This window comes from Phascolarctos cinereus, unplaced genomic scaffold, assembly GCF_003287225.1.
Source record: "Phascolarctos cinereus isolate Bilbo 61053 unplaced genomic scaffold, phaCin_HiC Scaffold_4;HRSCAF=312, whole genome shotgun sequence".
Taxonomy (NCBI): domain Eukaryota; kingdom Metazoa; phylum Chordata; class Mammalia; order Diprotodontia; family Phascolarctidae; genus Phascolarctos; species Phascolarctos cinereus.
In genome coordinates this window covers 116646380-116672393 of record NW_027555847.1, presented here as the reverse complement: position 1 = coordinate 116672393, position 26014 = coordinate 116646380, and the positions used below count along the sequence as shown (strand labels likewise).

Genomic DNA, 26014 nt, shown 5'->3' with positions numbered 1-26014 from the left:
TGAAACTTTTTTTTTAAACAACAGACATTTCATGATATCTTTTCCCCAGAACCCTATACTTTCACTAAAAGAAATCCTAACATAGTGACCACATGATAGAGTATATAACATCCAGTACCTGTAGTTTCCCATTTCTCACTGAGAAGGTAGGTATGTTCCTGAGACACATTCTGCATCTTTCATTCTTCCTCCCCAAATTCAATCATTTAACAAAAGTTATCAATTTGACTCCAGAAATAGTTCTTGTATTCACATTGTGCTTTCTATCCTTCTCCATGACATCTTAGTTCAGACCCTCATCTCTCACTTATATTATTATTAATAGGCTACCAATAACTTTTACTGCCTTTAATTTCTCCTCCCTCCAGTGCATCCTTTATACTATTCCATGCTTCATACCAAGGCAAGATTCCTTGTTTTTAGGTTTTCCCCCACCACATCACTCTCATTATATATAGCAAGGTTTCTCAATGTAGGGTCCATAGATACCTAAGAGGTTTATGGATAGATTTCAGGAGATCAAGAATCTTTTTGTATCATTTTGATGACTATTTTTCAAATATAATTGGTTTCATTTGTAATATTATAGTATGCATGCACTTAAAAGCATTATTCTTAGAAGGAGTTTTTAGGCTTCACCAGACTGCCAAAGATGTCCATGATACAAAAAAGGTCAAGAACCCCTAGCCCACGGAATAAAACGCAATCTCCTCCTGGCAATCTAGGCTTTTCATAGTCTGACTCCAGTTTACCTCTTCAGGTTGATTTCATTCTACTCCTCTTCATAAAGAGTACAGTCCAACCATGCTGGATGACAGTTCTTCAGTTCTGTTCTGCCATCTCCTGCCTTCATGAATTTGCCCAGAACATCCCCTATATGTCTATTTGTTGATTTTTTTTCTCTTTATTCAATACCTAACTCAGATCTTACAACGTCCATGAAGCCTTCTTTGTTCCTCTGAGCTAAAGTTGACTTCTTCCCATTTCTCTTAATTCTTATTTTGTTTTATATTACCTTCTTAGATTCCTGGAGAGGCCTACTATAAGAAACAAATAGCTTGATCTGCCCTTCAGTAATGAACTTTATTTGGTCTAAAGAGAGATAAACAAGGCATTCATGTTCTTAATTTCAAAGTCTTTATCAGATCCAATGTACTAAGAGTTTGTAAAACAACAACAGCAACAACAATATTCAGCATACCCATGCAACCTCTTGTTAACATCTGTTATCAATTAGGGCAAAATTAAAATCTAGGTTACCATCTCTCTTTTTGAGGTCTTCATTTGAGTGCATCTATCACAAATCTGCATAGGGCTTACCTACAGTGAACAACCATAGGACCAGCATCTGGAGGGTTACAGGTTTTGACTCGTCGCAAGAAAGCTAGGAAAGGTGTTGGATGCTCTGGTACCCCATGATCTGGCCACGCTGTGAACTGGAACTGCCTCACTTCTCTCTTCTCACTTGAACCATTCTGTTGAATGAGAACACTGGCTAAAATGACCATTTCCCACACCTTGGGCTCCAATGAGGAGCAAAACATCAGAAAAGGCCTGAGAGTCAATGTTGGTGATGGTTATATCTCTATTAGTAACAGGTATTCTTTTTGAGGTTCAAGTAAACAACAAGAAAACTGCAAACATTTTCTAGGGAAAATATTTCTTAAGAGATAGAAATTGCATTTTCTGGTTCAAACATCAGGAGAGCTTCTATTACATTTCTGAAGAGGAGTTGGCAAAGAATCTGAGTTCTTCAGCTAATTCTTCATTCAACTAAACTTTTGTTCAGAGTGAGAGCTCCGTGTTTACTATGATAAACCTCCAGACAAGGAGAAAAATTGCACCGTGATAGTGGAAGAATTATTTCATTCTTCACTGTTGCCAGTGGGATCAAGATTTAAGTAAAACCTTAAGAGATCTGATTTCTCAAAAGAAGCTTTCTTTAAATAACAGAAAAGGGAAGAGGAAAGGGAAAAAACACACCTTGTAAAGTGCAAATGTTCGAACACAATATGTTGCCAATTCCACAGTATCTAGCAGCGTCACCTGAATCAGCCCATATGTTTCTGTGCCTCTGCTGGGCCAATACTGGTCACATTTCACCTGCAAGAAATATGTATTATGTTTATATCATATACTCATCAGTTTCTGTTAACTTTTTCAAAGTCAGGTAAACATAAGTAATCAAATTTCTTGTAATTTATGTTTTAAAAATATTTGCTGTGTTTTATTTCACATTAGATTTTTTTCCTTCCTTCTTTCTGGAATGCTTTTTTTTTGAGTCACAACATAGGAAAATTGCTCCTTTGGTGCCAGTATAAACCAAATTTCTGTATCAAGAATAATACTGATCACTGAAAAATTCAATTGCCCTGGAGAAAAATAAAGTGCAATTGTTGACTAAAATAGGCAGAGAAGTAGTTAAAACTTTGAAGTATTATAAAGAAAATATAATTTTGTTCTCAGTTCAGTGTTATGAAAACATATCAGGAAATTACATTCAGGCATTTAAAGTATATGGTTGGATAGATAAAGGACTCATCCATCAAATTTTAAAAGACATAAGTCATTACATCTTGGGCAATCACAACTTCCAAATGTGCTTGTTTAGAGAAACGTGGAAATAATTTGTAAATCTATAAAATGATAATGCTCCATATAAGAGTGTGTTTATTTTTTTCTGAAATGAGATGATTTGTTTTGGTTACAAAGAACATTTAAATCTGTGATGTGAAAAAAAAATTGCTAGCTCTTCAAAAAGAGTCTCAGGGGATCCTATAAAACCAATGTGAGGTTTAAATAATTTAAAATCCTGTTACTTGAGATGAATGATATAGAGTTTCCATTGAGAGTCTGAGCAAAAGCTTATAAAATACATTTAGACTAATTAGGCTGATGTATGGCCAAAAAGTGTTCTAGGGTTCACAACATGCTTCAGATATGCTGCATTCACATACTGAATGCCTGTCATATGCTGAAGAGGACAAAAAATGAAAATAGAGAGATAGAGAGATGGACAGGTAGATCAATCGATAGATCAATAGGCATATATATATATATATATATATGTATGTATATATAGAGACACAGATAGATAGATAGATAGATAGATAGATAGATAGACAGACAGACAGATGGATAGATAGGTGAACAGATAGATAGATAGATGACAGTTCATGGACCAGAGTGTATCTGCCCTTTCTAGCTCAGATCAAAAGAAAAACAGGAAGGCTAATTGACCCAAGATCAATGGAGGCTGATTTCCGTTGCTTACATTTTATTTTCCTGGATTATAGAGCTAGATGTGATCTTAAAAGCATTTTCTTCCAACCCTCGACTTTGATGAACAAAATAAAGCTAGAAATGTTGAACAACTCTGTCCAGTGTCATATTGATAGTAACTAGCAGAGCTGAGATTCAAACCCAGGTCCTCTAACTTCAGACACACCAGCACACTGCTTCTCATGGTGACAGTATAGTTGGAAGCATTTTTTTTCTCTTTGAAAATGAAAAGGCCTAACATACTTATATTTGAGGAAAATTAGCAGAATATCATTATAGGAGATATTAGAATTTGTTTTTTGTCCAGAGGAAAAAGGTCCTGAGTGAGGCAAGGTTTTCTTTACAGTAAGCATAAACATCAGTAGCTCTGTATGAATATTAGGATTTTTCTGACTCTGTAGCCAAAGCATCTGCTCTTCAAAGACCTCAAAATACCTCTTCAAGAGTTACTAGACCATATTTTTTTTAAAAAGTGGGAAATTGCATCCACCAGTCACTTTTTTAGGTAAGAAGCAAGAGACAATGACACCAGTATAGAGTTGTATAACAAATGAGAAACTAAATTTCTAGGTCTCTCTGACTTTTCGACCTTTAGTCTAACCACTAGATTACATAATCTGAACTATTAGTAGGATTACCAAAAGACAAAACAAAAAAAACCCCAATTTTTCAGTGTTCCATATACCTCAAAAATATGGAAAATACTGTCCTCTGCATTAATATTTGCCAAACTGTACTTACATGCTCTAGGGCTGCTAGGTGGCACAGTAGATAGAGCTCCAAGTCTGAGAGTCAGGAAGACCTGAGTTCAAATCTGACCTAAGATACTTACTACCTGTGCAATTCTGTCCTAGTCCCTTAAACCTGTTTGCCTCAGTCTCCTCATCTATAAAATGAGCTGGAGAAGGAAATGGCAAACTTCTCCAGTATCTTTGCCAAGAAAATTACAAATGGTGTCACAAAGAGTAGGACACATCTTAAAACAACTGAATAACAACAACTTATGTGTTCTACAATTTAAGAACAATAATTAGTATGAGGAAAATACACTTTTTCACTTCATACTGAAGAGCAGCCCTTACCCTAGGCAGGAGTGGACTGAACCTATTCTATAAAATGATCCAGTTACTGAGCCCTGTACACATCGTACAACATGGATGTTTTCTGGCTACCAAAGCTGTTCTTCCCCATAGCTAGCATTTTGTGAAACTTCTTACCTAAAAATATTCAGCAACATCTATTCATTCATCCAATAAACATTAAGGGTCTGCTATGTGCTAGGGCCTTCCCTCTGAGAGTATCTTTAGGCCACCCTCAATCTCTATATATGGTGCTTGCAAACAATTGTTCACACTTTGTCGCCCCTAGTAGAATGTGCGTTCCTTTGGGATAGGACTTCTTTTTGCCTTTCTTTGTATTCCCAGTGTTTAGGATAGTTTTCGGCACGTAGTGAATGCTTAATAAATGCCTGTTGACTTTATTTGATTTGTTGACTTGTTATGCACTAGAGATGCAAATACAAAAACTCAGGTAACTCTGAAGTTAATTACAAATTAAATTTGTCCATACTTTCTGATGAAATAAGACTGTCAGAAAGAATAAGAATCTGCCTCTCTGTGAAGATAGATAGGTCAATTTTTTTATTCACTAATTTAATTTCTTTCCATATGATACTGTCATAAGTGCCAGGGCTGGGTTGGAAAAGGATTATGTTTCCCAGGATGCCTGGGCCCAGAGCACTAATGCTCTTTGGAAGAGAAGAAGGAGTCCATTTCCATAACGTTATATGTCCTAAGCAGAACTATTGATTGGGCAGTGAACACTTCTGGGAAGATGGAGGTCACTGCCAGGTTTGTGACCATGCAGGGCAATTGAGGATTCCAAGAATGAGCGCTGATAGCATCAGGTTTTGCTATTCTTCTTTGTAGGCCTTTCTGTGAAGAGTCATAGATAGAGAAGATCAAGGAGATGCTACAAACTGGCTGTCAAGAACTGGCAGGCAAGGCCACCTGGGAGGGATAAGTTGTGCCTCAGTCAAGTTAAGTGGGAAGTATCTTGAGCTCATCAGAGAAATGGGCTCTAGATCCCAGCAGGAGCAAGTTTCAAGCAGGGCTGCCAATCTGTTGATACTGAAGTCTCAAACCCAACTCAGGCTAGCACAGGAAGACACTGTGCCCATACTTCAATATGAGAATGCCAATAGGGTTGCTACTTTGTGCTACTCTTCAAAAATACATCTACCATTAACATTTTATGTACTGAAAATGGATAAGTCTAAAAGTTATGGTTATGAGTCATGTATTAGTGATGAGTATTAAAGTCCTTTACAACATTTTTTTAAAAAGTTCCCAGTGTCACAGAAAGTCCAATCCCTCCCCAGAATGTTGAATAGATAAGGTTATTCTGGTTTCAGGGTATTTTCCCACCAGACTGGAAAGAAGCAAGCATTATTACCTCTTTAGACTGTGACTTGAAAGGAAATGAACCTTAGGAAGTTTGTGTTCATGGAGAGAACAGATATGAGGGATGGGAAGACTAGGCATAGGTACTTTTTATTTAAAAAAAAGGAAACAACTCCCCTTAGCAGCCTGACCATTATGAAAAAAAAAGTCTATAAAGTTTTCTACCTCTAAAACCTAATGCAAATGAATAGAATTGGTACTTCTATGTATTCTTGAGTTAGTACATCAGACTGGAGCAGCACACCTGGATGAGAGTGCCTTTTCCTCTCAGGAAATGTTTCAAAATGTACAGATCTAAACAGGGTTTTCCCAGAAAACATATTCAGGCACCTATGAATGTGGAGACTTGGGTCTGACTATCAAGATTAAAAACTTCAATCTAAGCTTATTGGAACATAATAGCCTTCTTCAACATACCAGGGCCTCAGTACTTTCTTCTCTGAAAGCAATCTCTGAGGATCTGACACAGGATTCACCTGCCTCCACAGAGCTAAACGGGGGGGGGGGGGGGGGGGGGGCTAAATCAATTGACAATATTCCTTTGAGTCTTTCCGTTCTAACTATACACTAAATAAATCATTTCTGACTTGAACATTAAAGAGGAAGTCTGAAGTGTAGTGGGAAAAAAAGGCACAGGAGAACAGGCAAAATGATATTTTCTAATTAGCTAATGCAAATCAGTATGCTATTGTCTTTTCCTCTTTTAGTTTTTATTTTTATCCACCCTGTCTTGGAGATGCTCTCATGAGGTATTTTCGGAGAGAGTTACAATTTACTAGGTCTAGTGCTCATGGATGACTGTTAGTTAAAACACAAACATCACAATGGCAACAGCAGCCACAATATCAACAACAGCAATATCAACATTACAACATCAAGGAAGCTTCCAGGTGAGTATATATGAATTGGAAAGTAGGAGCTGCATATAACTATTGATTTCAGTCATTTTCTATTTGTTTTGGATATGTGTTTTTGCAAATACACAAGATCTTAGCTTGCATTAGGAAATCATATTGTCCAGAATAAAGGCTGTGATAGGGGCATTTAGGGGCAGTTGAATTAGCTCTGATTGTTAATTTTTTTTTTTTTTTGGCTAGGCAATGGGGTTAAGTGAGTTGCCCAGGATCAAGTAAGCGTTATGTGTCTGAGGCCGGATTTGAACTCAGGTCCTCCTGAATCCAGGGCTGGTGCTCTATCCACTGCGCCACCTAGCTGCCCCCTGATTGTTAAATTTTCAACATGAGGTTGTCTATCTCCGAAATCAGCAAATGAGATAAATCAGAACGTTTATCTTGTTAATTATTTAGACTTAAGAAGGTGATGGACAAAACATTAATGATGCGTTTTACACCTGTGTGTGCATATGTTTTTCCCCCTCTTAAAGAGCTGGTTGTTAAACATTTTCCAGAACACCATTTGTGACAGTCATCTATATATAGTATGCCCTCCTCACATCACATCTGGAATATTGTGTTCCGTCCTTGTAACATGCTTTAAGAAAGTCATCAACAAAGTAGAGCTTATCCATAGGACACAGATGAGGATGATGAGGGGACTTGTGATTCACAGCATAAGAAGAACAACTGAAGAACCTAAAGACTTTAAGCCCTGAGGAGAGGGAGGGACATGACTTTTCCTCAAATATTTGAAAGATTGGCAACTGGAAGAAGGATTAGAATTATTTTTCTTGGCTCTAGATGCAGAACTGGAAACAATCTGTGGAAACAGCAGATATAAGGAAAAACTTCTAAATAATTAGAGCTATTCCAAAGTGGAATGAGTGAGATGTCTTAAGGGGTACTAAGTTTTTCAGAAGTGGTCTTTAATGAAAGGCCAGATAAGCTCATGTCAATGATGTTGTGAGGGGGTTCACGTTTAGCTACAAGGAGGACTGAAGTTCCTTCCACCTCTAAGCTTATGTGATTTTGTGCAAGTCAGGTACACTAGAGTCATTGATGATTCCCTTAAGGATATGTCCTCAGTCAAAATGACTGTATAGCAGAATGGCTTACAATTTTGCCATCTTAATGACCCATGTGGACCACTGCCTGGTAAATTCAGCCATGGCAGCTGATATATACATATATATATATATACATATATATATATATATATATGTGTGTGTGTGTGTGTGTGTGTGTGTGTGTGTGTGTGTGTATATACATATATATGTATTATATATACATATACATATATGTGTGTGTGTGTGTATATACATATATATGTATTATATATACATATACATATATGTGTGTGTGTGTGTATACATATATATGTATTATATATACATATACATATATATGTGTGTGTGTGTGTGTGTGTATATAATATATATATATATATATATATATATATATATATATATATATATATAGTGTGTGTGCTGAATTAACTGGATGTGTCGCAGTGGTGTGTTATTCATGACTAATTATAGACCCTATCTAAAGCCTCCTAAAAGTAACTGTTATCAGAAGAATTATCATAATGCTTTAGCCTCATAAAGAACTATTTACACTCTGTCACTCCATGGATCCAGTTATTTTCAATAATCCAAAGACTTCCCTCTTATTTAGCAACAGGGAGAACTCCAATGAGCAGTCATATTACTACATCATCCACAGGAACTTTTCCTGCTCTCTCTAAGCTAAAGGAAAGATGGAATTCTTTAAATAGCAACAGGAGAACTTGTCATAAGAATCACTGTGTCAAATGTGATTTGGAAGAGGCCGATAGTGATATCCTTCTTCCTACAATGTAGCTAAACAAGGAACTTTGGAGAGTATAAGAAAAGGAGAGGAAACTATGCTCCCTGATCTTCTGCTCAAAGGCATGTGGAGACAGTTCCCTATAAAATCTAAGTGGGATGAAGATGTTCACTTAGCTCCAACTTGGGCAGTTCCCTCTCATATAGAGGTCACTTTATCAGGGAAGCTTAGTGTAGGGGGACAATGTTAGGGTTGAGTGCATCTCTTCTCTCCCCCCTATCCAACACACACACTTTTTAGCTCTGAATCCTTAGGAAAGCATTCATTCACTCAAAAAGTTCCCTCTCTATGCCAAGGGAAAGTCAGTGTGCCATAGCAATGACTTGGAATCAAGGAGACCTGATTTCAAGTCCTACCTGATCCATACTGGCTATGTGATTTAACCTCTTACAGTCCCAGGAAGCCTGTAAGTTGTAGAAGAGGTACACATCTAAGTCAATGGGCTTTTCTGACAGGGAGTTCCCTAGGCCAGCAAAATCATGGGTGTAGATTCCCAACCTTAGCCCTACTCCCCACAAAATGTACCAGATACTGGGCAAGGTTCTGAGGAGGCAAAGACAAAAATGAAGCATCCCCAATTCTAGAGGAGAATAATTCTACTAACTTAACATTCTATGAGCTTTCAGAATTCATGGAGCATGACTACACTCTGGCCCTCACTGCCATGTAAACCTTCCAATTCTGTCCTTGTGATTTCCTTACTCATTCTCCATAATCATTGTCCTAAAACTGTCCTTCTTTCCTTAAGCAACTGATTGTAACCACATCTTCCATGGTTACAAAAGATGACTCAGCTGTCTGTTTCATGGAGAAGCACGAGGTGTTCCTGTGAAGGCAGCCAGCTAGTTGGTGCAGTGGATGGAGCACTGGTCCTGGGGTCAGGAATACTGAGTTAAATTCCAGCCTCAGACACCTGTTAGGTCTATGACCTTGTGTGAGTCACTTAACTGTTGTCTGCCTCACTCTCCTCAACTGTAAAATAATAATAGCAACAACAACAATAATAGTAATAATAGTACCCACCTTTCAGGGTTATTGTAAGGATCAGGTGAGATAACATTTGTAAAGTGCTTGGCACAGTGTCTGGTATACAGTGGGTGCTTAATAAATGCATGTTTCCTTCCAGAAAGCTCTTCAACTCTCTTCTTTCCCCCCTCCACATAATCCCTTTACAATCCTCCACTATTTTGTCTAAACTGTACACTCCTAACATCGAGGCCAAAGATTGTGCACTAAGCACACAAGAGTTGTTTAATAATTATTTGTTAAATTATTTAATTTAATTCTCTATTATGGTTTCAACTATTACTCTTAGAAAAATGACTTCCAAACCTCTATTTCTAACCCCAACTTCCAGTCTGAGCTCTAGTCCTGTGCTTATAACTACCTGTTTGTAGGACATCTACCTCGGCCTCTCACTATTATCTCCAACTCACGATATCCAAAACTGAATTTATTTATTCTTTAGAACCATTATTCCTCATTACCTCACCATTTCTGCTTGTTATATCACAACCTTGTCTCTCTGGTCTGAAATCTTGGTGTTACCTTTGAATCTTCTCTGCCCTTTATCCCTCTTTATGCAAATATAATCTGAGAAGGTTGTATAAGATTTTAGCCAAAACAGGTTTCAGAATGGGAATATAATAATAATAATAGCCTTTATATAGTGCTTACTATATGCCAAGCACTATGCTAAGCACTTTTACAATTATTATCTCCTTTGATCTTTACAACAATCCTGAGAGATAGGTGCTATTATCCCCATTTTACAGATGAGGAAACTGAGACAAAGAGAGGTTAGATGACTTGCCCAGGGTCACAGGGCTAATAAGTGTCTGAGGCTAAATTTGAAGCCGGGACCTCCTGACTCCAGGCCCAGTGGTCTATCCATTGTGCCACTTGGCTACTCTAAATGATAACTGGTAAACCATGATCTGACAGAATAATAGAGCAGCTGGAATTTACAAATTGGAAGATATGATATAAGTTAACATCTAGCAATCTGAGGTAAGAGGGGAGGCTGAAAGACTACTGAAAGACCCATGAAGAAAAATGCTGATGAGAGTTCGGATCACATTGTACAAATATATACAAACTCAATACTGGGGGAATCGATTACTAACAGCCATTCAGCAGTTCAATTTAATAAACCCTAACCAAGTACATACTATGTGCATGGGACAGTCCTAGACCCTGTGGGAGATACATACTTAAAATACAATGTGTCCCTTGCCCTCATGGAGTTTAAAATATTAGGGTATAAGACACTAAGCTAGAGAACTATCACACACAATATTTCATGAAAAGTGCACTAGGGAGATGAAAAATCAAGTATAATGTGAATTGTTGGCAGAATTCAGAGAAAAAAATAACAGAGTAATGCAGTGAGGAAAGCCTCCAAGGTAACACGGTATATGGGAGAGCAAACTGGAATTGGAGTCAGGGCCCTGAGGTTCAGATCGTGCCACTGACTCTTACTATCACCTGTATCTTTGGGCACATTGTTCATCTCTCTGAAACTCAATTTCCTCATTTATAAAAAGAGAAAATTGGACTAAATGTGTTCAAAGTCACTATCTGCTCTTGGTCTATGGTCCTGTGATCTAAAAAGAATTTGGAACAATAGCATATCTTAAATTCTCTTCCCCACTTCACACTTTAGCACAGATATTCACAAAAGCCTAACAGACTGGTTAAAATAACTCTTCATTTGAGTTTCACTGTTAATTCTTTGGGAAGGGAACAAGTTAATAGTTAAGTGAGCAAAAGTTAGGCAAAGGGAAGAGAAAAACCAATCTGCCTAGGTGAGTGGTGTCAAACAAATAGAAATAGAATCATTAATTCAGGATGTGAGGATCCCTGTAGGCCTCATGTTGACTTAGTTTTTAAAATATAATGTTATCTATGTTTTATTGTTTTTTTTTTATTATGTTATACATTTCCCAATTACAGTACAATCTAGTTCAGGTGAACTAAGGAATACTATGGGCCATGTGTTTGACACCCAGGGCCTTCACATAAGATTTAGAGTCAGACCATCCTATTTTCGAATTCCAGTTCTGCTGCTTAATAACTGTGTATCTTTGGGAAAGTTAACATTATATTCTAGGTCTCAGTTTCTTTGGTTGTTGAAAGACAGTTTAAATGGTATAGTATATAAGGTGTATAATATCAGCCTTCAGACACCTGGCTAACAGAGGGTTAATCTGTATGTTTTAATGAGACCCTATGGGACAGAAGATTGCCATTCTAAATTCAGTGTGTGTGTGTGTGTGTGTGTGTGTGTGTGTGTATGTGTGTATGCATGCACACGCACTCTCTTATGTAGTGGGTGAGGGTGGTAGAAAGCCTAGGAAGGAGAGACACTAACAACCAGCAAGAAATTGGTGGCATTCTTTTCTTTTTTATCTGACACTGTGTCTGCTGAGAAGAGAAAACTAAGAGTGTGTAACTGGCTAGATAAGGAGCAAAACATCCTTCAGGCTGCCAGCATCATTCTTGGTGTTGCCAACGTCCTATTTACATTAAGCATCCACCACTTTTCAAAAACAAACCCATACATCATTTGGAGACCAAAGGCGATGTTTGTGCTGCCGTTCCTCCAATCTGCTTAAGGAGAGAGCAGTTTCTGTGGACCCAGATAGACATAACTTTAGGCAGCAATTGGAGAAATTAAATGCTCAAGGCCTTAGGTGCTTCCATTTCTATTTGCAAAAGTACATGGCCCTGACATTTGGAAAGCATTTGCTCCCCATTAAATTCATCCAACCCAGACTAACTTGAGAGACCAAGAAATAGCTTGCTTGGGCCAAAGTTATATATCCCTTTCCAGGCAGTGATAATTACAATGATCCTATTAGTGGTTTTGATGGGGATCCTCTTGATTGTCAATTTGTATAGACCTAATAATCAGAAAAAACTTCAACATTCTATTCAAGAGGGAAACAGAATGATCATTTCCGAGCTCAAAAGGACCTTAAAGATCACCAGTTTGTCTATCCTTCATTTTACAGAGGAAGAAACTGAGCACCAGAGAGAAGAAAGAAAACACACATTTATTAAGCACCATCTATGTGCTAAGAAGTGTAGTAAGTGCTTTATAAATATTATCTCATTTGAGCTTCACAACAAGAGGTAGGCATTATTATTATTATTATTCCCGTTTTACAGTTGAAGAAACAGGTAGACAGAGGTTAAACGACTTGCTTTAAGTCACATAGCAAGTAAGTGTCTGAGGCTGGATTTGAACTCAGGTGTTCCTGAACAGCTCTCTATTGACTGTACCAACAAAACAGCTTATAAGATGAAATGATTTGTCCAAGATCATACTATGAGTGGCAGAGCTATTACCTGAACCCAGACTACCTACCTAGGCCACTCTACAAGCCAGAATGGAATCAGATGGTTAAGATTTGGAGGGGAATGGGTCAGAAAAGTGAGCACTTCTTAGCTGGATAATTATCTTAATAATTACAAAAATTAGTCAGTATGATTCCATTGGTTTTAGAACTGGGAGTACACAAGGAAAGATCTGGAATTTCCAGTTTCTAGTCTTGTGTTCCCTCTACTAACAAGGATACCCAGTGATAGGCAATGTGCTTAATCAGTATCCATTTTTAATGTATTTTGAAATTTCAAATCCATTGGCATTCCCAGCAGCAGTTTCTGTGGTCACAGAGTGACATTAGTAAAGAGTAACTTTTTGATGTCACCCACAATGAAGAAACTTTTAAAGTGGTGCAAAAACCCATTCTCTTCCATGAGCGAATGATAATGGAAATACATAGATCTTCTCCCAAACCTCATTTAAACCATTCCAATGTTCTCTTCCACTAAAAAAAGAATGAGTTTTACCATCTCTCTTTTTTTTTTTTTACTCTTCCCAAATTAAGAATGAGGGCTTATCTAGCAGTGAAATAAATGACCAAAATGTAGATGATGAAAAAGGAGAAAGACAAAGACCTTACAGAAAGTCACAGATTGTTTATTAGCCCTCTAACCATACCAAGAATCACCATACAAGATCTTACTTCAAGCTTCTTGTTAGAAGCAAATCGGGTTCAAATAGTGCTTGAAATCTTAATAGTCAGCTGCCAACAACAATATCCGACCACAAAGGACACTCTTTGAGAGAAAAAGCAGTTGTGGATACATACACACTTTACCCTTCTATGGGGTTTTCATTTTTTCCAAACTGACTTTTACTTCTCTGTGTGCCTGCCCAGACCAATTTATATGCTGATTGGCATGCCACGTAACATGGAAACAATTGGGGAATTAGGGACCACATTCTAGGGCACAAGAGTCAGTGAATTAGCCCAGAAGTAGGGGAGTCTGGCAATGAGAATGGAAATTATGAGGAAGGAAAAAATAACCCATCAGCAAATAACCTCGCATCACAAAGTTAATATGATGGCTTGAAATTGCTTCATGTTTTCAATGTAGCTCAGCTTTGGATACTGCTATAGCACTGCCAGCTCAGTCGGCAACTGGGATGCATCTTCATAATCATCTGTTTTTAGCTAAAAGTTGGGATACTGGATACTGAAACTCGTATGCGAAAGTGAACTTTCTACTAACTGGACTTTTCTACTAATAGATTCGCTTTTGTTTAATGTTGCTTTTCTGTTAAGTTTAGGATTAGGTTAGGTGGAGAATGAGACAATAACGTCTAAAACAATAAAGTGTAAGGCTTCTAGTGGAAAGAGTGTTGAATTTGGAGTGACAGGACCTATGTTCAAATCCAGCCTCTGCCATTTGCTAACTATGTGGCCTTGGGCAAGTCACTTACCCTCTCTGGGTCTCAGTTTCCTCATCTGTAAAATGAGGGTTTTACACGAGATGACCTCTGAGGTGCCTTCCAGATCTAAAAATAGGCCACCCCTTTCTGCAAACCAGTGAAAGCATAGCTAATTCAATGTGACATCCTCATCTGATAAGTTCAAATGCTAACCTTGTAAGTTTGCTAAGGAGGGTTAGAGAAGCAGGGGGACTCATGGTAACGAAGCACTTCTCTCTTTCTGTCAGCTGAGGCCCTGAAAGCTCTGTGTGCAGCAAAGGTTAAAAGGACCACTGCTAAGCTTTGGGACTGAATAACAAAGCAGTGAATGGAGGAAGCTAGGCAGATGCAAAATGGAAAGCATGAAAATGGTAAAGAGATAAGGTCTCAGGCAAGGAATTTTCAAGCCTCATAAAATAAATACTAATCCGGGACATGTGCAAAATTAGGCAGAAAAGCTGCATGCAGTCAAGAACATAGCATCGTCGAACAGGCGATTATCACTACAGACATTTCACGCCTAGACTGTATTTTTGTCTCGCACTGCTTCAACTAACGGCAGTGTTGAAAGACAGCAAGATTTTTCTGTCCCTGGCTTTCTGCAGACTGGGGACTGATTGCCAAGCTGCCTGAACCAGTGACTCCCTTCTGGGACTGTTGTCTGAAGGGGCTAGGAAGAGCAGGAGCATCACGTTCTCAGCTACTGACTCTTCCTGACTTATGATGGAATGAGGCTCTAAATTTAGGGGATGTGGCTGAGTTGTGTTCAGTGACTTTGTGAGGCAGGGGCTACAGTCCCAGGGTACAGAATTCATTTTACTTCACAGTCCAGATTAGTTACGGAGAGACTTCCGCAACACCAGGGCAGCTAGGTGGCACAGTGCATAGAGCACTGGGCCTGCAGTCAGGAAGCCTCATCTTCTTAAGTTCAAATCTGGCCTCAGATACTTACCAGCTGTGTGACCCTGGGCAAGACACTTAACATTGTTTGCCTTAGTTTCCTTATCTGTAAAATGAGCTGCAGAAGGAAATGGCAAATCATTACAGTATCTTTGCCAAGAAAACCCCAAATCAGGTCAAAGAGCTGGACAGGACTAAAAAAACAACTGAACAACAATTAGGCAACACTGTGAAGCCCTTGGGCTCCTCATTCATCTCCTCCTCGGCAAAACCCCTTTCCATACTTCTTTCCTTTCTCTGTAAACTTCCTATGCCATTGTCTACCCCTTTCTTAATCCAAACAGGCTCCTAGATACTAGAAGGCAAGGCAGTGTCCTGGAGAGAGCCCCGGACTTGGGAGTTAGGCAGACCAAGTTTGGGATCCAGTGGGGTGACAAAGGAGAAGTCACTTAACCACTCCAACCTTCTCAGGTGTAAAATGTTGTTGTTCATTCATGTCTGACTCTTCTTGACCCCATTTGGGGTTTTCTTGGCAAAGATACTGTAGTGGTCTGCCATTTCCTTCTCTTGCTTATTTTATAAATATGGAAACTGAGGCAAACAGGGTTAAATAACTTGCCCAGGGTCACACAGCTAGTGAGTGTTTGCAACTGGATTTGAACTCAGGTCTTCTGGATTCCAGGCCCATAGCTCTATCTCCTGGACACCTTACTGCCCCAAAGAGAGTACAGGGAGAATCCAAAGAGACAAAAATCTAGGTAAAGGAACTTGCATACCTTCCAGTACTCTATAAATGTCTGATGTTCTCATTTCTTTCACACAGAGGCTTAAATAATTGATCCCTCCAAGGCAGTAATTTTCATTTTAACCAGACTTAAAGAGATACAGCCTGAGGTAGTGGATGGAGAAACTACATTGGAATGAAGAAGAGCTAAATTCAAATTTAACCTTTGAGACAAACTGGCTAGTTGACCCCAGGGCAAGTTACTTAACTACATATCTGAGGCCACACAAAGTCTATAAATTGCAGAACAGCCTTAGATTTGCAGGGTAGAGGGATTCTCCCCATTAGATGTCATTCGCCCCCAACCCCCCTCCAAAGTAATGACAGGTCTAGAACAAAGCAGACAAAGAACTTGGAATTTCTAGCACCAATAGGCAGTGGGGAGTTATTTTTTAGACTTTTTGGATTATCCTTACCAGGAAGTATTATCAAGCTAGTGTGTTCCAAAAGGTTTCGTTTGTTTGTTTGTTTGTTTGTTGTTTTGAGGGGTGGCAGTGGTGGGGGAAAGGTAGGTTATCAGGGGAATAAATTGATTCATAGGTTTTTGAGTTGGAAATGTCCTTCTAAGGGTCTGAACTCTAGTTCAAACTACTAATTTTATTGATAAAGGAAATGAAACTTAAGTAGGCAAAGTGTTTTCTCTAAGTTTACACAGACAGCAAGCAGAAGAGTTGGAATTAAAACACAGATCCTTTAGTTTGCAAGTGCCACAAATTTCCAAGTTCCCCAAGTGTGCTGATGCCACAATGTGCATAAAGTGTGTCTCTGACAGTAATCATTTCACCAGCTACATGGGCAAATACATTACACTTTCCAACTCAGGATGGCAGGATCAAGTCCCCTACCCCTCCCTTATTGGGGGAATATCTGGACATTCTGACCTCTGGACAAAACAGGGCAGTAGAAGAGAGGCACCACACTTTAGTGGAGAGAGAGCTGACCTCTGAGACAGAAATACCTTGGTACAAGTCACATCTCTGGTATATTCTGCCTGTGTGATCCTGGGCAATCCACTTATACTTTTGGAGTTTAATTGCACAGAAGGTGCCAAACTGTCTTAGCAGGACTTTCCTCATCCTTGAGTTCCCAATATTAGTGAAGTCACAGGTTCAATACCTAGCCCATAAAAGAAGGCATGTCTCTTTAGGTGAATTGATTTCCAGGGATTTGGAATGGATTCAACCTATTTGTGACTGCCATCCTTAATACAGGAGAACCATCTGTATCTAGGAGTATGCTGGTACATGTTTAATAACTGCTTCTCCAAAAATCCCCAGAACACTTTTAAATTTAATCTGCAATATTACCATTTTCTCCACCACTTCTGTAAATTTAGACAATCAATGAAATAATTAAGTCCTAATTTGTAGTATTAGCTAATTTCTGAAGTATAAATGCTCATACTATAAATTTAAAAAATGGCTAGAGCTGGCTGTATCTATTATTTATTAATTACTAAAACATATTTTTTCAATGTAGGTGAATTTTTAGAAGGGCATTGATATGCTGGAAAATGTCTAGTGGAGAACAACCAGGTTGGTGAAAGGCCTTAAGATAGACCATGCCACATAAGACTTGGTTGATGATACTGGAAATATTTTGCCAGGAGAAGAAATACTTAAGAGGGTCCATGATAGCTGACTTCAAGGGCTGAAGGGTTGTCAGATGGAAAAGGGATTAAATTTGCTTGCCTTGTTTCTACTAGGCCAAATTAGTAGTAATGAGTAGAAATTGGACACATTTAGATTTTATGTCAGAAAAAAAAGTCCAAACAATTTGAGCTGTCCAAAAATGGAACTTTGGGAGGGCATTGGTTCCCCATCATTAGAGGTCTGCCACGTGAGACTGGAAGACCTCTTATTGGGTATGTTGTTGAGGGGCTTCTGGTTCTTTTGTGGGTTGGACTAGATGACAAGTGAGAATCCTTCCTACTCTGAAGTTCTGTGATCCTGTCAAGTGAGAAACCACCACACCAGCTATTGAATGTTTGGACTTAGACTCACCACTGTCTACTCCTCTGTAGAGTACGTTTGAGAACTATGGGAATTACTGTAACCACTACTGAATAAAAAGTGAACTAGACCCTCCTTCTAACTGGACACCTTAGACCACATAATAGTAGGGAGGCTTAAGCTTCAAATGGAAATATGCAATCAGACAGAAGTCTATTTGGTTACTTCTAAATAAGCTTCTCTGTCTCTGAGCGAAGGTAGTCGTGCACTGTTAAGATAAACCAGGAGTTCTTAAGTCACAATACCTTGTGTGGAGGACAGCTCATTATCATCTGATGTTGTCAAAGCTTCTGGAATCAGTAAGAACTAATTTTATTATTAGATGCAATTAGTGAGGAAAGGGACAGAATTTCATTTGATTATTTCAAAATAAGTTTATGTGTATGGACTAATGAAGGTCTGCAATGTCAAGATAAAATGAGCACGTTTTTGTGAAAATGTCTTCTGTAGAGACTGCTTATTACCAAAATGAATCCCCAGGCAGATCAGGGAGTATAGGCTGCATTTTCAGCACTCTCTAAATGCTTCTATTTTCTTGTATTTTCAGTTTATTCCATGAAAAAAGAGCAAAATCTATTCTAAAATGGGCACAATCTAAGTTCTGTTAAATTAATACTTTGATATACCATCACAATTTCAAGGAAACAGTCATAATTTTCTTGAAATGAAATCCCTTCATGAGGAGTGAATGTGTAAATAAGCAAGTGGAGGTGGGTCACGAATTCTTTAAGGAAGGTTGCACAGAGAATAGGATGTGCTCAGTGGGATTACCTTCAGAATCTTAGAAGTTTTAAAATTAGCTCACTTAAAACATCATCATTCCTGAGTATCTTTGACAAGGTTTGACTCACTTTCAAAAGATTTTGTTGAACCTACTGAACTTCCCACTTTCTGAATGCCTAGCCTCAGTACAGTAGCTGCAGCTTGTTACTATTTTCAGATATCTAGATTTCTCCTTATGAATCCCTTGTGTAACTTTCACCTCTTCTCTAACTTAGTAAAAGGCTTCTCGGTCGAATTATTATGGCTAAATCTCTATTTCAGTAGATAAATGTAAGACTTCCCAGTTTGCAAATTCAAATGAGAATAATAGAATAATGGTGGCTGGCTCTCCTTTCACCCCGAGTTTTTTTTTTTTTAAGTCTCCCATAGCATCATCACTTAGGCTTCCAATCTGCAATGATTTGAAATGCCAAGTATCTGGGATTTTTATTGAGGGGTGTGTGTGTGTGTGTGTGTGTGTGTGTGTGTGTGTGTGTGTGTGTGTGTGTATGTATGTAATCCCTATGCTGATACCCATCCACAGATCTCTACATCTCTGATGATGAAAACTTACATTCATATTGTGCTTTAAGGTTTGTAAAGCAGTATGTATATGTTCTCTCATCTGTTCCCCAGGATAACCCTTCAAAAATAAGTGATAGTATCTCCATTTTTCAGAAATGGAAACCAAGGCTCAAAGAAGTTGCTGAGGGTCACAAAATCAGAGACTATCTAAAGTGGGAGTTTAAATCAGGTCTTCTTGACCCCAAGTCGCAATTCTAAACATTATGTCATACTGCTTTGGTCAATAATCTTTCTGATTAATATATAGGGTAAAAGGGAAAAAAAAAAAGATTCATCACGAGGCAGCCAAACTTCTGGTGATGAAAGTCTGCTCACTTAGCTACTGGACTTATATGAAAGAAACCCATGCCATTTTGGACCTTTACTGAAGTCTTTCTGGTATGCATTCTGTTGGAATAGCTTACAAGCGTAGGGTCACATCCAGGCCATTATGAGATTCAAGATTGACCTTTGGACTACCTATAACAATAGTGGTATATGGTAATATAACAGAAACCTTTCTTTGATATTAGTACTCAACGAGCAACTAAATCAGTAAACTCAAATCAGAAAAAAACTGAACCAGAACATGATCCAACCTAAGTATTCAGAAGGTTTTTTATTGTTCTGATTGACCTGTCTCACTCTCAGGGCATGAATTAATTCAAAGGAAGAGTCTCTCTCATAGTGCTTTAGCCCTTCTCCTTTAGACCTTGTTTCATGGCAAGACAGGTAGAAAAAGGTGAAAACATCAAAAAATATATTTTTAAATTGCATTCCCTTAAAAGCTTGTCAGTTCTTGTTCAACACAAATTTTGGACAGAGGTTCAAGTTGATCTTTATTTTCTCTAACCATATTGTCTATCTCCTTGGATGTTACTTCTAGAAATCACACATCAGAGTGACATGAGAGCATTCCCCCACTGGCAAACCCAGCAGAATTTTAATGATTGCCTCTATCAAGAGCTGCTGGTTTCTCTTCACAATTGATGGTTGTCTGAAAATTAAATCTCAGGGAAAGGTCAGATAATGAGTTGAATAAAATGTAACATGGGGAGCCAAACTTGCTTTTTCCTTACCCTGGATCGTTCCTCCAGTTTTGTCATCATGACAACAGTTGCCCCTCTTTGCTCCCACATCATCCTCCAGAAGTCTCCAAATGTTTCGGCAGTGATCCTTGGGTTGCTATGTAGGCATTTTGTTTCCTATAGCCATCTATGTAGTTGGCATTGACATAATCACTCCCTGGTATCCCTGCAAATAAATACGATTTTTATTAGCTGGGTGACTGATTCACATGAGGAAACTACAATCAAACATGAGATTAGTAGAGGTACCAAAACTATGTAGCCTATGAGGCATGGTAGGATCTTGTGATGACTTTTTTAAGGTATACAGATTCTGTACCTGAAAAAAAAAACCCTCCAAATCACACTGCAAAAAAATCAATAATCACAATAATGAAAGCACTGATTATTTCATTCTTTATAACTGACTCATCAGTGCCTCACACAACACATGGAATATCGTGGATACTTAATAAATGTTTGCTGAATGCTTGCTTGATTGAATGATTGATTGGCATCTATATTGCACTTTAATGTCTGCAAAGCCCTTTCTATCCACTACTTCTTTTGAGGCTTGAAAGAACCCGGTGAGGTAGGTATTATAATTCCCATTTTGAAAGTAAACAAATGGAACATAGACAGTTTTGGTGACTTGCTTATTGTCACAGCGCTGCTAAGTGTTAGAGAAAGGATTCATGTCCAGGTGTTCCAAATTCTAAATGTACTTTATTCACTAGCCCCTCATGTTTCAGTTAGACCATCAAATCAAATGTAGTTCTCAAAAGGTTAGGGTACATAGCAGTGCAAAAACAAGAAAGCAGCACCTTTAAAAGACAATGATCATATTTGATCACAATCTTCCTCATGTCCAAGACCACCTTTTTGCTGAAAGTCAAAGAACAGTTCTCATGGAATGATCAAATGATAAATAAAAATCAGCCCAACTGATAGCAGGCAATCTTTTCTTTCACTTTCCCTGGCTTTCTCTGTAACTTTTTCCTTTGTACACACAATGCCATTTGCAAAGGAGAAACAAATACCTGACTGCACTATTCACTTATCTTCTAACCCCATCCTGTCCCACAGAAAAACAAAAATGTTTTAAAACAACTTAGTAAAGGTAGTTACACTCACTGGCAACCACTCGTATTTTTATTTCTACCATTTTCTTGATTCCTGTGGTAAAACTATCCTCTCAAGGAAAGTAATCTAAGTCAGATGTCAACGAGTGGGCCCTGGGATGAACACATGGTATGAAATATCACAAACACCCATTGGACCAAAAAAGGCCTTTTGAACAAGTACGGAAATATGCCATTGGTTGTAACTTTACTCAACTATTATTGCTATTCATGAAGCAGGCAGGGCTCTGGCAGCTGCTTCTTGATGCAGACTCTGTGGTTCTCAGACACTGAATGACGTGGGTAGATATTGCAACCAGTTGTTTTGGGTCAGGAACTTCTGAGCCAAGGCCCAGTCCTGCTTCAGTAAAGATGGCACTTGGAACCTCGAGTATGGTTTCATTCTTAGTCAAGAGTCAGTCCACCTGGATGGGATTTGTTTCTACTTGATTGCATGAAGAAACCTCACATTCTAATATTTCCATTTGGTAGTTACTAAAATTAAAAGACTTCATACAGAAGATTTTGGCCAAGAGCCTAACTCAGCTGTCAATCAACTGAAAACTTTTTTTTTCAAGAAAATTCAGAGTAGAGAAATCTGGGTTAATGACTCAGAAAATACATCTGCTTGGCACTGTGTCATATTTTCCCCCTTATCAAGGATAACAAATGTTTCTGTTCAATGTATTTGAAGAAAATAGAGGTCAATGTGAGATCTATACCTAAAGGAAAGGAATCAGGCAGAGCCAGCACTTGCATAAATTTCAATCAATTATTATGTAATGAATTATCTTTTTGACACATCTGTTAAGCTTGAACAGTAAAAAAGGTCTCTCTTTCTCTCTCTCTCTCTCTCTCTCTCTCTCTCTCTCTCTCTTTCTCTCTCTCTCTCTTTCTCTCTCTCTCCCTCCATCCCTCCCTCTCTCTCTCCCTGTCTTTCCCCCTCTTTCTTTCTCTCTTTTGGCAAAGGGGTGGCTAGTAAATTTAGAAATTTTTTCGATGGTCACATTCCTATTGCCAAGAACATTCAAATTTAGCCTGAAGGTTATTAGACAGAAGGTATGAATTCTGCAGCACAAATTGCTTTAAGAATTTGAAACTTTTTATAAAAAAAGGGGAGAAAGTTTTGTTAATCTAATGTGTAAACTATTCCTTTGAATATTTCTAAGTATTTTGATTATTTTAGGCAGTTAGAGCCTAACTAGGTTCACATCCTAGCTCAAGCAATTCTTTGTTGTTTCTTCTGAAAATATATCTATTTCTCTTAGTTTTCTCATCTATCAAAAGGAGATTATAATAATCTGTACTGTTAACTTCATACATTTGTTGAAAGAAAAAATGTTATAAGCTATCAAATGCTATGTAAATGTGAGTTACTGCTATCTTCTAGATTGGAAGTCAAGAAGACTGGGCTGAAGTTATAGCTGGGCAAGTTACTAGTTTTGTGATCATGAGTAAGGCAGTCTCTTCAAGCCTCAGTTCTCCCATCTTTAATAACAGTATAATAACAGTTGCAACACATACCTAACAGAGTTGTTGTCAGGGAAGTGTTTTATGGACCATAAATCATTATGTAAACTTGGTGAATCATTAATATTACATCCATAAATTCAAAATCAAGAAAATATTAAGTCTATATTGGGATACATATAATCTAAAGAGGTGGCTGCTAGAATAAAGTTTCCTTCTACCTGGCCTATAAAGTTGGGGGTGAGAAGAAATTTCAACTGAGTCCTGTAAAGGAGGTAGGCAAATCTTTTTGTGATTGAGAAATCTGCAGGAGAGGCTACAGAATAGCTCAAAGAGGATTGCCCTATGTTTTAACAGTACTAAGGATAGTCTTAATACTAGTACCTTCATATTTTTTTTCTCTGTGTGTGTGTATGTGTGTATGTATATAGCCACTTGCGTGTTGTCTTCCCCATTAGACTTTGAGCACCTTGAAAGGAGGAGACTGTCTTGCCTCTCTTTGTATGCCTCAGTGCTTAGCACACTGCCAGGCACATAGTAGATGCTTAGTAAATCTTTGCTGACTGACTCATCTATGAAACAAAAGAGCTTGCTGATCACTGCTTGTCAGTGGGGAAACCTTGATTCTTTCAAATAGCAAAGCCAAACTTAGGAGGCAAAATGAAGTTAGCAGAACATTCTAGAGAAATAGGAATCTTCCATCACAATAAATATTAGGAGAAAGATTGACCAATACTGTCACTTAAACAAAAGGAAAATCAATTCTGCCTTCAGCCTTGATACAGGGACATGTTTTTAAGTATCTTCCTAAGTGGTCCTATTGTAACTTTAATTCTTAGACTACCTGTTAAAAATTATAGCTTTTGAGCTGGAAGGGAATTCAGGAGGTCATCTAGCTCAACCTCTTCTTTTTACAAATAAAGAAACTGAGGCCAAGAAAAGTTAGTCAAATACTAATACTGATACTACTAATAATAAAAATGAAAATGATAAAAATAATAGCTAATATGTATATAGCACCAACTTTGTTCCAGGAACTATGCTAAACAATTATTAACTCATTTGATCCTCATGAAAACCTGCAAGATAGGCACTATTACTGTCCCCTTTTACTGTTGAGGAAACTAAGGCAAACAGAAACTTGTCCAGGTCCATATAGCAAGTAAATATCTGAAGCTGGATTTGAACTTTGGTCTTCCTGACTCCAGCCCCAGTGTTCTATTCAATGGGCAACCAATGAGTTCTTGTTGTTTAGTTGTTTTTCAGTCATGTCTGACTCTCTGTGACCCCCTCCGGGGTTTTCTTGGCAAAGATATTGGAGTGGTCTGCCATTTCCTCCTCTGTCTCATTTTATGGATGAGGAACTGAGGCAAACAGGGTCAAGTCACTTGCTAATAATTATCTGAGGTCAAATTTGAACTCAGGAAAATGAGTCATCTTGACTCCAGGCCTAGCACTCTATCCATTGTGCCAAATGCCTGTCCAGCCAATGACTCACCCAAGGTCAAACGGTCAGTTAGTAGCAGACCTGGGACCGGAACCTAGGTCCTCTGACTCCAAACCCAGGGCTCATCCTATAGCATCATTCAGACTCTTGTTACTGCCACATGATAGCCATAAAATACCAGAAGAACAGCCTTCAACGAGAAGAATAAAGACCCACAGAGGCATATCAGTAACACAGACAATCCAGAGTTCCAGGAGGTAGTGAAATCCTAGAAACCTCTTCTGCCACGGACCCAGATCTGGCTTTAACCCCAAACAGAAACTTGTGCAGCAAAATTAAATATATTATTTTGGTTTTGTAGTAGGTGAAAACCTCCCATAAGAAATTTAAGACTGGAAGAAAGTAGGTTCACTGAAGTTTAAGCCTAAGGGAAGATAGAATCTTTGCTTCATGGAAGCAAAAGTGTTCATCCTTCATAATTCAACATGCCCGTGACTGCTGTCTGTTTGTGTGTGAGGGCCTGACAAAACTGATGAGCAGCAAAGAATCTTTTCCACACTGCAGGCCAACGGTATGGCAATGGTCCCTGGATTTGCAGCTGTCACAGCTATTGGCAGTCTGGCACTCTAGGAGATTTAGCTCCTCAGCTGCATCGCCTTTACTGATTCTTTTAATTCAAGAAAAGCCAAAGCATTTAAAATCTGTATTTCAATGTGGTCTGCTTCTTGATATTGTTTACACAGCTTCAGCATGTCACCAGTGAGTGGCTTTAAAAAAAAAATCTCTTCCTATGCATTTTATACCATGCAATGTTCTTTCTTTTAGAATTTAAAATACTTTCATGTATGACTTATCTGGGTATGAGCAAAAAGTGCTCAAGGGTAGGACAAGCATGCTGAGGTAGTTCAGTGTAACTGGTGATTCATTACATTATATATATTCATATAAAGACATCAATATTTACACGGAAAAATAATCATAATTAAATTTAAATTAAAACTTTGGTTTTCCATGGTAGTCAGTCATGGGAGCTATAAGCAAGAGATAGAGGGCTGAGGGTCTCACTTCCATGCAAGATTGAAGGGTGAATTCTGAATTGACCTGCATGGAGTGAGCAAGCAATAATTTGTCTTTCTGTTATGGCCAAATACCAATTGGTTTCCCTTCTAGAAGGCAATGTAAAATAATTCAAAGTACACCTGGATTCTCCCCGAAATGAAGTGTTGATGGGGAGAAAATTGGAAGAAGGGATCTGGAAAGGCAGGGGAAAATTCTGACCAGTATTAAGAGGTTAGAGTATGGGAAGAGGGATCATTAACATGCATATCTAAAGAACTGATGAGAAGCTGTTGTAGAAGATGTTGAGTTTGGATTCTGATGTGGATCTAGAGGCACCATCAGGTGAAAGAAAAGCTACCAGATAGTAAGAAAAGAAAAGAAGTCCAGCACTGGTGGTCAGTGGCACTCTGCTGAGGGATACTGGCAATCACAATAGCAAGCTCTGCTACCTTTCTGGAGCATGCATCCAGGTTATGTTGGAGAACCTCCACAGCCTTCTCAAACCTGAGGACTACTAGCATTTCTGGTGATTCTCCT

At 38.4% G+C, this 26014-nt stretch overlaps 1 protein-coding gene across 1 annotated transcript in view; it reads right to left on the bottom strand.

The window, feature by feature from the left end:
• PTPRD (protein tyrosine phosphatase receptor type D) overlaps positions 1-26014 on the bottom strand; it is a 616472-nt gene that overhangs the window by 56597 nt on the left and 533861 nt on the right. The window contains 4 exon segments of the mRNA XM_078152500.1: positions 1321-1475; positions 1984-2103; positions 20393-20478; positions 20481-20567. Coding sequence (XP_078008626.1) covers positions 1321-1475; positions 1984-2103; positions 20393-20478; positions 20481-20567 — 448 coding nt within the window.